General features: G+C 45.1%; 1 protein-coding gene across 1 annotated transcript; it reads right to left on the reverse strand.

Annotated features, from left to right (window-relative positions):
* Positions 1-545: 545 nt before the first annotated feature.
* Positions 546-13,991, reverse strand: LOC117733475 (PDZ domain-containing protein 4-like). The gene is made up of 8 exons (XM_034537158.1): positions 13,932-13,991; positions 6,828-6,881; positions 5,289-5,599; positions 5,034-5,121; positions 4,854-4,952; positions 4,692-4,760; positions 4,243-4,344; positions 546-2,668 (listed from the first exon to the last, which is right to left on the reverse strand). The coding sequence occupies exons 1-8, from the start codon at positions 13,989-13,991 to the stop codon at positions 638-640; spliced, it is 2,814 nt and encodes a 937-aa protein (XP_034393049.1). The 3' UTR covers positions 546-637.
* Between the last annotated feature and the right edge of the window lie 1,302 nt (positions 13,992-15,293).

The raw sequence follows: 15,293 nt of genomic DNA on the forward strand, positions 1-15,293 counted from the left end.
CTCAGCTCCTCATTATCAAAAAAAGCATCTGTGGTCTGACAATAATGTTGCATTTCCTGCATCACAACAAAGGAGCATTTAACATGAACACTACAAGAATGACAAAAAAAATATGTAACTACATTAACTGGCACACAATAAAATGTCATTCAATAAAGGTCCTTTTATGGACACTAAATACAGTTTAATGGCACAAGTGACTTTTTCCTCATGTTTTCCCAGCTGCGTCGTTCCAAACCCCACTTTTGATGTTTCTCCATGAAAATGTAGAAGCCTGCGAAGCTCCTCTAACACACAGCAGGTGGCGCTATATCTCTACTTTTATGTAAGAAGACAGATCTTGTGTGGTGACTCATTTCTAAATGAAATATGCTTCACATGCTTCCTTCTTGTGCTCCGGCTGCGTGACGTCCAGATTTAAAAATGTGACGAGCACGGGGAAATGTGCTGTAGCTTTGATTCGACAATAATGGAAATGTGTGTATTGCCTTTCTGTTCGGGATGATGCATGCTGTTACTGGCAGTTAGTCACAAGCTCTTCTCCACTCTAAATGTGTGTGCCGAAGCCACTTGTGTTCATCCTTTCGGGCCCCTGTCGAACCCCTTTGGCCCCGCCTCCTCTCCCCCCTAACTCATCTCAGACTGTGGTGACGGACAGCAGTGGGTTGTAGACTTTCTTCCCATCTGCAGACCTGGACCCATGGGCCAGAAGCTCCTGTATCGTGATCCAGTTGTCCAGGATTCTGCGACTGCGCTTCTTCACGCTCCTGCGGTGACACAGCTCCAGGATGGAGGTGGGCTCCTGCTGCTGAGGCGTCCCCTGCTGTCCTCCACCACTTCCTCCCTGCTCCCTCTCGCGCTCCCTCAAACAGTCGAGACGGCTCTGCATCATGAACTCCCTGCGCCGCCGCTGCTCTCGGGCCTTCAGCAGCTGCTGCTTGCGCTCCTCTTTGCTCCAGTAACGGCCCATCTTCATCTCGCTCACGGCGTCGTCATCCGTCGTCATGCCACTGCGCTCCTCTCTGATCTTCATGGCGCGCGCCTTCAGGAGGCGATCCCTCACAGGCCGCTTGGCCACGTAGCGAGAGCCGTCGCTGCGGATCTTCACCTTCCACTCCATGCGAGGTGACGCAGGCGGCATCGGAGGGGACAAGGGGACGGCCGCGAGGGCCTGAGCGACATCTTTACACGTGCTGCCCAAGCTCATTGGGCTGGCATCGCCCCAACTCTCCATGCCGCCCTCTCCGGGAGCGTCTCGGAGTCCACCGAGCCGCTCCGAGGTGGAGGGGGACCTCAGCTGCATGCAGCTCAGGTAGTGCTGAGGTGGCATTGTGTCCGCCTGACGGCGAGACAGGTAAGGGCTGTTGTCTGCACTGTAGCCACCAGACCTCTCAGCGGCCCCATTGGCTTTGGGGGCGCGTCTCACCTCTCCATCTGAGCCCCGCCTGGTGCCTCTGTCCCGGGACAGGGACCTGACCTTAGCTCCAGGGCTGTACGTCTTGGCCTCGGCTCGTCTCCTGTGAGAGTGGGGAGAGTAGGGCTGGTTGAGGTTCGCTTGTGTCACGTCGCCTCTCTCTGCCCTGGTTCCTCTCTCTCTCTGCCGAGTAGAGGATGGAAGATGCGCACCTGCTAGGAGAAGAGGCTCTCCTCCCTCCAGGCTCTGTGTAGAGGGCGAAGGGTACTGTTCATTGACCAGAGGAGTGCTCCTGCAACTTTCCCCTCCAGTGTTGTAGGCACTGGTGCTGTCCTTATCCGAGCGCTCCCTCTCTGGGAGCTCATTGATGTCTGACAGCTCGTGGTGACGCGACTCCTCGCTGACCAACGCACCACTAATGTCAAAGCGTCCAGCTCCTACTCCAGCCCCTGCACTGGCTCCGTTCTTGTCCTCGAGAGGCCAGGCCTTCAGACAACGCTCCCTCAGCTGCTGCATCTTCTGCGCCCTCAGGATGTTGCGACACTTGAACTCCAAGTGCCGCAGTTCCTCCTCCAGGAGGGCCATTTCGTGCTGCGTCAGGCTCTCATTCCTGTTCACATCCAGCGAGACACCGTCCTCTTGGGCCAGCCCCTGACCCCCCAGTGGCATCAGAGCATTACTGATCTTCTCATAGTAACACTTGATTTCCAGGAGCTCTTTGTACCTCTCGCACTCCTCCTCGGTCAGCCCGGGCATCATCATTCTCACAGAATCGGCAGCGTAAGCCCGCTCCACCTGTTCCAGCCCTCCTCCATTTACACAGTCCAGCCCTAAGAGGGAGTCCGTGCTGAACTGGAAGTCCTGGGAGTGCAGCAAGGGCGGGGTGTCCCCTCCTCGGCCTGACAAAAACTTGCGCATGCTGCCGGGCGTATTGGTGGCGTTGGTGTTGGAGGCACTCGTGTGGTCGTCCCCCAGGAGGTCGTGTTCTGAAGACTCCTCGTAGCGCGTGCTCTCATCGGTGCGGCCCACCCCGCTGTCCAGCTCCTGGCTGTTGCTCAGCACCGTGTGGAGCAAATCGGGCGAGTCCCTGTTCATTGAGCGGCCGAGGCCTCCCAGCACCCCCCCACCTGCAACACCACCTGGACCGGCACCCAGGACGGAGGTGCCGTTCCTCACTCTGTGACTGCCGGCTAGATGAACCGCGTTGTCCAGTGTCTCCAGGTCCAACTCGTCTTGGTCCAGCTGGTTGTCATTCTGGCAGGAAGAGGTTGTCGAGTTTAGTTGAAGGCATTGCAGTGGAGATGTTGAGTTCAATGTTGAAGAGACAAACGAGAGACAAAGGAAAGGTATGCATTACAATGTCAGTGGAGACGCATCTCGTACTTATTAGCAAACCTGTTGACTGTTTACACATAAGGCAGATACACGTTGTCAGTGTAAAAAAATTGGATATAGCAGCTTTAATGCGATATAAGATTAGTGCCCCTGTCTCCCACTAGATGGAGCCAGTGCTGTGTGAGACTTTAACATCATTTCAAACAGCTCTTGGAAATGGAAACCCATTTGAGTCATTTGTCTGTCGAGGAAAACAAACACTCATCGCTCATGTTTAAACTTCATCCAAACATTAGCTCTCTAATAGCTAGGGCATTTATTTTTCATAGTCAAGTACTCAGCATTGGACGATGAACGTCCATCGATAATGATCCAATCTACTTAATATTTTAGAACTGTTGTTGTTTGTCAGCTGTTTACTTTGCCGTATTGATTGTCAGTGTCAAATAAAATGCAAATACTCAAGCTGCAATAAGTAAACAATTCACCCAGTTGATCTAGGCTAATTGGTTTGATTTTAATGTGAGTTGCAGACTACAGACAAAGTATTGATTATCTTCATTCTTATTCAGACAAAGTATTGATTATCTTCATTCTTATTCAGACAAAGTATTGATTATCTTCATCCTTATTCAGACAAAGTATTGATTATCTTCATCCTTATTCTTCGACAACGCCTTCAGGTTCTCTCTCTCTTTCTCCCTCAAGACAACAGATCAAGCTGTAATCTCTGCTTGTGCATTTCCCTCTGATGATGCTCCGTCCTCCCCTCGCTCTCTTGAATCTTAATGTGGGACCACGTGCCTCGGCAATATAAATCTTCAGCCTTTCACAGGTAGTGCGTGTGCTCATCTCTCCCAATACAAGGACATATTTAAACAAAGGTGTGTGTGTGTGTGTGTGTGAGACTTTGACTATTTTAACGAGTGCTTTTACAATCTGCCCTTTAGCTCCTCCTGCACAGATGCCGCATACAGATTTTTGAATTCTCTCATGTGTCCAACTGCAGTTTTTTTTTTGTATGTACAGTTAGTCAACATGTGTCAAGTCGTATGTTTACAAGTCATTTGGTGGAGGTGTGTTTTACAATGTCCTCCTATCTGCCAGAACAGTGACCTTGAGGGAAACAAAGCAATGCAACATTTGCACTGCGAGTGCAAGCGCTATTTGTCTTTGCCTCTCTCTTCACTCTATCTGTGTACTCATCATGTTGGTGCACCTCTTTGCTTTTCTAGCACCGTGCAGCTCGCAGTGCAGGACACAGCAGAGCACCAGGCTCTTTGTTGTGTCCACGATTTCTTTTCTATCTCACGACTCTGTTTTCTCCCAGAGCCCCTATACCTGCACATACCCAAGCATGTAAAGTCATTTCTTGCGACATAAAGTGTGAGATAAGGGTTAGAAGAATGTATTATGTTTTTTAGGTCAGTATTCATCCTGAGCCTCGCAGTCCGTCCCCCGTCCCCCCAGAGACTGCGTATCCAATTTCTCACCTCTATCTCGGGTCGTGCAAGGAGCAGCGAGACATTAGTGCTGTCCTCTCTGGTGAGAATAGCTACTGCCTCCTCTCGGTCCTGGATGTCCACTCCATTTATCTGAGGAAAGAAAGCGGAGAATAAAAACTGAGCTAATGTCAGGAAAAAGAAAGACCCTTCGCATCAAAGCTAGATTATTAAATTACTTGATTTAGGAAATATTCAGAAAGAAAGTGATTGCATTCAATCTCTTATAAAATGGTTTTGAATAATTTCCTTTTTATATGAGAATAAGGCTGGATTAAAAAAAACTTGATTATTGTGGACCAGGGGTTATCTTAAACTTCAGTTTAATGCAATACATAACTAAAGAAAAAGTAAAAAGTGGTTGCTGTGAAGAGTTATACAACCCTGAAGTATTGATAACATAATTTAAAAGAGTTCAAGCCCCATTATCATTTGGAAACGTGTACCTGTAGGATTCTGTCTCCTTTGCGGATGCGGCCATCTATTGCAGCAATGCTGTTTGGGTTCACCTGGGGAACAAAAAAAAAAGGATTTGTTGAGTTGAGTCTAAAGAAATGGGGGAACACTTTATTGAAACATCGATTGCGTAACATTATCTTCACCTCTCCGACATATATTCCCAGGTCCTCCTCATCATCGGTTCTGTAACACACCGTCAGGCCGAGTTTATCCTGTTGACGAGACTTGTACAGCTCCACCTCCTGAAGCAGGGAGAGAGGATGTCAGACAGACCTCAACGGGGCAGAGCTTTGTCACAGTTCCAGTATCTAAAGGCCTCTCACCTCATATTCCAGTTCATCCTGTCTGTCCACTTCATGCTGATTGATATCGAAGTAGTCAGTGGGGTCGTAGTAGACGGGCTCTATGAAGCTGAGAATGACAACATCCAGGACATAATATTTCAATAATTGGGGACAGCTTAGAACTTCAAATGTGAGAACAGAATGGCGTGGACTAGAACCAAGAGGGCAGATGAGATCTGGTCTCACAGTCGGGCATGCTGCCTATTAAAGGCCTATTAAACTACTCCCACTCACAGTTCATTGAGTAGGTATGGCTCCAGTAGCGGCGGTAGCGGAGGGGAGGGCGGAGGGTCGGGTGGGGGCGGAGCGCCACAGGGATGCTGGCTGCTCTTGCCCAGAGTCAACATATGCTGGAAGCTGATGTCTGTTTGGGTGCAGCTGTCTACACAGTCGGCCATACCCATGGTCACTGGCACTAAGCCGCCAGGGGGTCCTGCTAAACCTGCACGTTTGCGGACCCCCCGCCTCAGGATGTTGGACAGCACAGGGTCCCGCATGTCCAGGGTGGGATCCCCAGAAAGGCGGGACAGCTCCTTTCCATTCACCTGGAAAACACAGTCAAAATCAAAATGGTGGAGGAGCGACGGGAGAAAATGAGAGGAGCAAATTGAATTAAAAGAGACTATTTTGGTAAAGGAGGCTGAGCTTCAACATTCAACGCTATAGACCCAAATTCCAATGAGCTTAAAACATGAAATAGGGTAGCACATCACACATTTCCAAACCAAAGAGGACAAGACACTCATTTCACCTGTTTAATTGACTCACATTATGTGTGTGTAAGTTCTGTTATCCTCGATTTTTAATTATGGGATGTGCTACCCCATCACTTAAAAAAAAAAATATGAATGATAAGAGAAATGGTGAAGGAATAAAAATAAAGTGTAGGAGTGTTTCTCTTAATATATATATATATATATATATATATATATATATATATATCTTTTTTTTAACGTAGAACACAGAGAAACCACAACAAAGAGACAAAGGAGACGTGGAAGGCGGCAAAGATAAACGAGATTGATGCTGACATGATAAAAGGAAGGCAGTGGTGGAAAATAACTAAGTACTATTTCATGCTGTTTTCTACTTTGACTCCACTGAACTTCAGAGGGGAGCAGCTCAAGTTATGTTGCAAATGAAAGGCTCTGCACATCCACACAGGTGTTTTCTATCACCCTCGCTGATTAAACCTCTGGTCAGGTGTGTGTTGAAGTACATGACTTCAGGAAACTCTAACGAGGGCGATGTCAATCAAGTGCAGCCCTAATTAGGCAAGTGACAACACCTGTGTGGGTGGACTATTTGGCAAGCAGGGCGTTTACTTGTAACAACTTCTTTTACCCGAGTATGTTTTACAGTCTGACGTTACTACTTTAACTTAAGTAAAGCAAGCTTCTTCCACCACTGCAGGAAGGGAGGAAGATGGGATGGGTGGACCCACATGGGCACCACATGGGACCCACATGGGACCCACATGGGCACCACATGGGACCCACATGGGACCCACATGGGACCCACATGGGACCCACATGGGACCCACATGGGCAGTATTATCAAACGGGCAAGGTTAGTTCACAAAAACAACAGGGGGAATGTACAGCGACACACAGCTAAGGAAAGACTGAGGTTGTGTTGGTTAATAGGAAACTAGAAAGACACTTCAACAGACATAAGTGTTTCTACAGGCACACAGAGACAAAAATAAAAAAGGGTTATATCTAAACGGTTTCGACGTCACATCACACAGAGCAGAAAGCTTTATACTGAGACCTTAAATCGACCGTCGGCCTCAAAAGAGCACAACATGTTGTTTATGTGACTCTTCTGTGGAAAGAAGGAGAGAAATCAGGAAAATGGTGGAGTTGGAAAGGAATTACAGCTGTGAATAGTAGGGGAAATACCACAGGTTTCTTAAGAACTTTTTTTTCATTAAGGAGAGCACTAGAGGTAGAAAAACAAATATTCAAGTTAACAGCCACAGAGATAAAAAACGAATTTCTTGAGCACATTCATTTTGTGCACGCCGGTCCTCCTGAACACTCTTCTACAAAACATTGTTATCTTTCTTTTGTGTGACTCAGAAGTGATTTCACTGCAAATACATTTGAATAAGAAAACGTTTTTAGATTCTGGGGAAACTACTTTAATTTTCTATCTTTTCTGAGCAATGGGAGCTTCTCTAAAAAGAGTTATCATGTGATTGGCGCTGAATGAAAAAAGTAAAACACTTCTAGCTGAGACATACAGTACATTTTCACAATTCTTTCAGAGCTCATTGGACATGCAGTTAATTTAAACATTCCTCATACAGTGTAAATAGGTGTCATATATAAAAATTAAAATTAAAAAAAATATATATATATATATATATATACAGAAGCATAACAACATGTGTTGTGACATCTCCCCTCAAGCCACATCTCCCCTCTCTCACACCACGGCTGGTTCGTACAGCAAAAGAGAGAAAGATGGCCATTAATAATGAAAGACTATTGAAAAAGGAATGTGGCGAAAGTATCAAAACCGGGATTTGACTTCAGTGTTACTGAACCAAAAACATTATGAGTGAAATCGAGAAGGACTTCCCACAAACCTAAAGATGAAAGAACCATACAGTATACCTGATTCAGTATTTATAGCAGTTTTTAGCCATGCGAGCAGTTCGACTCTATTGATATCACCGTCTGTCCCTACAATGGCCAACCACTCAAATATTGTATAGATTGCCATGAAAAGTTGCCCCGAGGATGAATCCTAGTGACTTTGGGGATCCCCTGACCTTTCCTCTAGCGCCACCAGCAGGTCAAAACATCTAGTGAAATATCACAACATCCCCTTGTTGGAATGGCACCACATTTCTTTTTTTTTTCAGGCATTCATGAGGTGTGGTGCCCCTGCTAATGCTAACCCCTGCTGGCTTCTCTTCTAGCGCGATCAGCAGGTCAATGTTTTAATTTGTTTCAACACCTTTGGTTTTATGACTCAAACGTCATTACGTTTTAATCAGCCAGAGATGTCCTTTTGTGTAAATGCTAATTAGCACGTATTAGCATGCCAACGCATATTAGCTTTAAACCTGTAGCTCAAAGCGCTGCATAGCTGTCGAATTTTAATAGAATTCTAATTAAATTAACACATTTTCAATTCACTCAAAGAGACAAATTAAATTCTCCTGATTTCATTACAAGGGACAGTCGGCGACATGATGATGTTCGTGGGCAGTTACTGAGCCAGGCGGCCTTTGTAGAGTGTCATTCATGCTGCACTCAGTCACTGACCTTGGCTGTCTGCGACTGCCAACATCTTTACCGCCATGCTTCTTCATTCTCCCACTCCCTCCCCTCTGCTCTTGTCCCCTCCCAGTAATTGCATGTCAAATCAATGTTCCCCTGTGCAGCCAAGCACAAGAACTTTCTTGCCACATTCAGCCCCTGCTCCCTTTTGGTTGTCTCCCATACCGCTACTCCACCACCACCATCACCACCACCACCCTCTGGTCCAGCTTTCCTGCGTTGCCACTGTGTTTCCATGCTCACAATAATGTCCCTATCTGTTCTCTTCCCCCATATCTACTCCTCCTCCTCCTCCTTCTTCTTCTTCTTCTCTCCTGTTTTCCCGAGATTGTGTTTTCTTTAGCCGTGCTGCCTCAGCAGTTCCGTCTTCTCGCTCCCTTCCCGAAGGAGACGACATCTCACCCTCCTCCCACTCCTCTATTCCAGGCGGTCCATCTCTTTGTATTTGTCCTTCCTCACACTAATGTACCCTCATAAATCTTTCTTTCTCTCCTAATGAGCCTCTTCACTTGGGGACAAATAAGATGCCTCCTCCCTACATGGCCCGTTGGTGATGAAGGAATCGACACTGTGTCGTTTGCATGTTGGATTAGAGGAAAATCACACCTCAACACCCTTCACCAAAGTGCATATTTATTTCAGCTCCAGCCTCATGATTTTTTTGTTTTTCTCTCCAAACAACAGGCGGTATCTATTGTTTCAGTGCTTCTGACCAGGCCCAGCTCTCCAGGATGAGAGGAAGGCTCGAAGTAGCTCCGTGGTCCTGAGTGACAGGTATGAATACTGAGAGAGCGGGAGGAGAGGGGGATTTCTCATTTATTATCAATGAGAGGTGCTGGGATTGCTTTGAAGATGACTTCATGCAGGGTAATGGTTGTTGTTTGTTAGACCTCACTTGGTGGAGAATCCATTACACTCTTGCCATGTTCTGTTCTCTATTATCTCTGGGTTAGTAGGTCATTACATACATCTGCTATTTATAAGTGACAAAAGAAATGCAAATATTGAACCCCCAGGTGCACACCCATCCACACACTCCATCTCAAATTCTATTTATTTCTGTTTAAAAATAATTTAAATTCAGAAAAAAAGTAAAACTTCCAAAATCCACAGTAGGGCGTGGGTGTTGGTGGTATCAGCGGGAGCTGCGGAGCTGAGGGTGAGGCTGATGCGTGAGAGATGAAAGAGATGCCAAGAGTTCAAAGTGGAGAAAAGAGAAAGCAGAGGCAGGATAACACTGAAGGAGTGCAGAGGGAGCGAGGAGGAAGGGATGTGAGGGGCATGTAATGATGCAGGAGAAATGTAGGGAACAAGCTTCAGAGGAATTGTTGGGTGAAGATAAACGGCGAGCGAGTCTGGCTGTAGGTTTAGTACTTGTATGTAAACACACACACACACACACACACACACACACAATGAAGGCTCATGGGAAATTACTAAGTGGTTGATGCATAATTAGTCTTTATCTGAAAGCCCCTTTTATAGAGCAAATTAATCGCGTGTGCATGCTGTACAACAGGCGGAGATGAAAGATGAGGGGGAAGAGTAACGCACCATATCCTAAACGCATGTGGACAAATACGCAAACAATAAGTCTTTATCAAGTGTTTTCCTCCCAGAATCACAGAGTCTCTCACAAACCTGGTCTATGTGGATTTCACAGTGTGCACTCCCCCCCCCTCCCAACATTGAATTCCACTTGTTCGGTAATTGATTTTTCTCATCTCATACTTTGAAGGCTAAAGCAGTCGCCTCCTCGGTAAATCAATTTATCTGGAGTTGGAGTTCACGTACTCCAACTCTGACCCCTATTTGATATCGCTGATATCACTAATTCAAATGAACAAGCAGGGAGTGATACAGTAGCCGGCCTCTTATAAACTGATAACAGTGGGAGGATATTGATTTAAAACATTATTTTTGAAATTATGGCGATGGAGCTAGCAAGCATCGACAGGAATATGGACTGTATGAATTTACATAACGTATTAATTATACATTATGAGTTGGAACAAAAGATGGAAGGCTTTCTTTCTTTTTTTTGGTGGTATAGCAGAAGAAGAACAGTTTGTAAAACACGTCACAGGCTACATGGCCTTACAATCATGCCCTCCACCCTTTCTTTTCTTTCTGTCACTCCTTTCCTATTAAATGAGACATCCTCTCCATCCTTTTGGTCCCGGGTCCATGTCCGTCACACGTCTGAGACGTTTGCAAGAGCAGGAACCCGACAGACGCAGACATATTCCACACACTAGCTGCACTTCACCTGAGAAAACCAACACTCTCCTGACATAAAAAGAACCTGACACACCAAAAGGTAATGAGCGGTCTTCCAGGTGATGGAATTAACCTGGAGCTTCTTTTTTCCTATTATGTTAAACAGAAGACAACTCCTTCCCCACCCCCCTTAAACATGTATTTGTTTAGGTTTATTGATGGAGTTGTCCATTTTAACCCCTCCTCCATAACTGAATGCTGGTCTATAAACAAATAATAAATGTAACATTTCTATTACACGTTAATAAATATGTCCTCATATGTGAATATATATTTTTGAAAATACTATTTATGATCAAATATCCTTATATCTGCTTATAACTACAGCATAATTTGCAATATGGACCTCTTAAAGATGCTATATGAGGGGCATTAATGTAAAGGGTTGCTGAGGGAATTAATGGACAGGAAAACAATATTGGGGCATATTATATAATAAGTGAAAAGTACAGTAGGATAATCTAATGCATAATTCCTTTGAGGAACTTGCTTAGTGTTTGTGCAGAGAATCGTTTGTGGTGCGCTCGTGAAATTCTGTTTTATTTTGTCCACCTTCAGGGTTCATGGTCCTGTGTGCGGGTATCCATGTGGGTGTGAACGCAACCATGCACCTATTTAGCTAATGCCAGCTGATCATTATTGATCCTCATTAATTTGCCTCTTGTGGCTGTCAGCATGTTTCTTCATGTCATTGTGAATAAAAGCACTTTAGGTTTGTTTAATGACGCCAGTTGCCATGGAAACAGCCGCTTTACAGTGATGGAGGAGAGAAAAAGGGAGTGGCTGAAGGGCTCGGGGGGGCAGAGCTTTACTGTGTGTGTGTAGGTCAGGTACTCTGCAAAATGTATGTAAAATACTACATTTTGATCAAAATGGTTTATGTGCACATGAAGTCTATAATTTAGTCCGTAACTCATCAACTGAACAACAATATATTTTTTTAATAGGCGCTATACAAGGCTAAATTGATCAGAAACATGCCAATGGGTGTGAACCAATCACCAGTGTGCAGCGTATGTGTAGCAGAAGCCCAATGTATAATGCATGAGTTTTATAGAAGAGAAGAGAAGCAAGTGTTTTGATATAGTCAAATGTAACAGCCTGGTTTCCAGCCTGATGTAGCTGTAAGCTGTGTAATGCTGTATTTATTGTCTAAAGACAGTTACTCGGTAGACTGCATCTAATTTGAAGATGTAATTATACACAATAGTTAAGGAAAGCAGCTCAAAGCTAAAAACCCTCTAAAGGCCATGAAATGTGTGTGTGTGTGTGTGTGTGTGTGTGTGTGTGTGTGTGTGTGTGGGGGGGGGGGGGATAGATATAATTATGTTTCCTCTTTTTGTTAAATGATTGCACACGGTATACCTCCATCTTTTCTTTGGCATGATCATTGGATTAATCAGCCATCTGCACAGCAAAAATGGCATTGTTTGTAATGATTAATGTAATGACTGAGATTACAGTTCCTCTCGGCTGCCTTTTTTAGTATTTTAGATTTGATACTTTTTGAATGCAGTTTAACAGACCTCTGAGTTTCACTGACTATATTCTCATTGCAATGTACTCGTCCGCCTCTGAAAGCCAAAGGCTGTGGCTGTGCTTCAGTCCTCGCTCTGCGTTTGCTCTCTCTCTCTCTCACGCTCCTCTGCTCCCTGCCAGCGACGCCGTTTCAGGCTCACCGGACCACAATACATTCAGTCTCGCTGCTCCGACACCTCAAAATATCTGCTTTACCGACACGACCACCGGCTCTCACACGATGGATGTGCATGCATGCAACATGACAACTGCTCTGCATGCACCAAATCATCAACCCATCTCCTGCCATCCACTCATGGCCACGCCCGTCTAGATGCCACGTGCAGATACTCTGGCTGACGGAGCTGAAGTGTTTCTTAGATGACAGCTGTGAGGGTACACGGTTGACCTCACGTTGCCAGATCAGTGGAGTTATTAGATTTCCACTCTCGAAGTCGTTAACCTGCATGCGGTCGGTGTCATTACTTCTGACCTCTGTCAGATAAGGTCACTGATTTATGGAATGCTTTGTGAAGTCATTTCAGCCTCCCTTCCTCATTGGTCCATGAAGAGTTAAAATCTATTACTCTCAGGGCAAACGGCAGGAACAAAATAAATGGTTAAAATAGGCAAATTAAAGAGGGAAGGAGGTCATACCGTTTCATTTCATCCCCCTTTGACTCATTATCATGCCTCTTTTTGGACTCTGTCTCCCTCCATGTTTTTCTTTCTCTTGGCATTGCCTCTGGCACCAGATGCAGCCCAGTTAGCTGGCCCGGAGCCCGACTCCAGCATGCCAGAGACCCAGCTGAGGCTTCTGACGCTACAGATACGCAAAGTGTTGCACCGCATACCCATGAGTGTTGAGAATTTGTCATGCTTCGTAAGCACGGGACTTATTTTGGTCAGCGCACGTATCATGGAGTCACTGAGCAGCAGCTTCCTTAGGCACCGCACAGCCAGATGCGCTTACTCACATACAGTCCGTGGTCCCAGTTGGCAGGTGGTGCTAAGGCTGTAACCGTGGCAACCCCTCTCTCTCATAACACAGCAGGACTCGACTTTCCCCACGCCAGCGAGCCGCTCTACGCCGTTTAGCACTGCTCTCTCTGATCGTAATCATTGTAATCAGAGTGAAATATCATTATCATAATTATCTGTATTATTGTCACTGATTTACTATTTCAATAAATAGCCTTTCCACAGATTTTATTTTTGGGGCTAATTTATTTATCTACATGAAAGGCCTACAAGTTCAGCAAAAAAAATGAGATGTGTAACATGATCTGTAGCTTAGATTAAATGAATCAGTCCTGTTCAATGCAGTCACAGTTTAATTCACCTAATTAATTGTATTAATTGTTCAATGTTATGTGACTATATTCAAGTAAGTGATATAATGGTGCTAATGTTTAATTTTTACTCGTTCATAAATGACCTGATGTTACTATCCTTGACATTACCATGAATACAAATTGTCGTTTATAGATGCCAAATGTATAATTGGTTTTAAACTGTTTTTTGGGAGTACGTAAATGATGTGGGTTAATTGGGTTTGTCAACGTGAAGAGGTTCTGTTGATTTTTACTGCAGATATTTTTGTCTGAGCTGTTTTGATTTTCACTCATCCAGCAGCATCGCTGTAAGAAAGATTAAGACAGAATAACAATGAAAACTTTAAGATCACACAAAGGATGTTGCTTGAAGAAAGGAAAAAAAGAAAAGAAAACCAGGGAGAAAAGGAGAGAGAGAGAGAGAGAGAGAGAGGAGACTGAGTGCTCACCTGGAACATGACCCTGTATTGTTCCTCAGGCTTTTGAACCACGCACATGTTGCACCCCATAGTGACTTCTGACACGCCGCTGGACTGTGCAGGTTCAAAATGCGCCCCACTTGACCAGTTCTCACTCCAGGACTTTCTCTATCAAGGTCTTTGTCTGTGGCAGTGGAAGAGCCCCACCCTCATTCGCAGGCTTGTGGTATAATGCACTCCTCCTCCTCCTCAGAGGGACACACCACACATCCGTGACGGGGACAAATTCACAGTTTGTTTGGCTGTGTTCTCCTCTTCTCGTTCCAAAATTCAAGTGTTATGAACCAAAGCAAATTCAAAGGCGGAGATTGTTTCTGAGCTGCAAGAACACGTGTTTGTATCTGTCTGCATCGCAGCCAAGATGTTTTGCTTGTTTCAGTAAATGTGCTTGTTGTAGATCATCCAGTGTTATCTTGGATCTGGAGGAAGGATGTTTGTAAGAGTCCTGATAGTGTTGTGCTTATGTAGATTAGGCAGTTGTTTCAGGCAAATCAATGCTGATCCAGTGAATTGCCAAAAGTGATCATACGATATACTTGCTGGACCGTGCTTGGTCTGTTCTTTAGTGCTGAAAACTGCAGTGTAGAGCAGCTTTTTTCCAGCAGAACCTCAGCTGAACTTCCTGTTGCTGTTTTTCCACTCGGAGCACTACACAATCAAACGGCATCGCTTTCAGCGATGCTCTTTGAACAACGTAGATACAAACAATACAGCTATCAAAGAACTCACCTCAGTCCTGTTTTTTCTCTCCTGCCTCCCACAACGAGCATATCACTTGTTAAACCCTCTGCTTTACAGGATAGCTGAGTGGCTGCTAACGTAACTTCTCCACCTGAAAGCCCTACCGGGACCGCCCTGCTCTCGTCCGTCTCCTCAGAGTATTGTTCAAGGTATTTGCTAATTTAACTTTTAAGTCCTGCAGGTTCAGTGGTACCCATTATTCCCTTAGCCAGGATATTTAAGCCCTTGTTTTGCAGCTAAGTGAAGTGTATATCAGGGATACAAGCCCAAAAGCATGCACACCTGCACACACATCAAGACAGGCAACGACACGCGGTACTCTCAAGCACACAAGCTGACAAATGTTCTGTCGCTGTCAGCAGAACTGCCATCAACGGAAAAGTCATCTTCATACTGCCTCTCCAAATAATGCAAGACATGTATGGAACTGAAAGACGGTTATAGTCCACTGCAGCAGAAACACATGGTGTTGATCTGATCTGTTGTCAGATACCGTGGCAAGTATTGAACCATTGATTCTCTACACTACAGCCCGCTCAGCACTCTGGCTCTAGGGTGAGATCTGAATGATGGATTATAATTAAATTAATG

The sequence above is a fragment of the Cyclopterus lumpus genome, chromosome 7 (genome assembly GCF_009769545.1).
Source record: "Cyclopterus lumpus isolate fCycLum1 chromosome 7, fCycLum1.pri, whole genome shotgun sequence".
In the NCBI taxonomy this organism is placed as follows: Eukaryota; Metazoa; Chordata; class Actinopteri; order Perciformes; family Cyclopteridae; genus Cyclopterus; species Cyclopterus lumpus.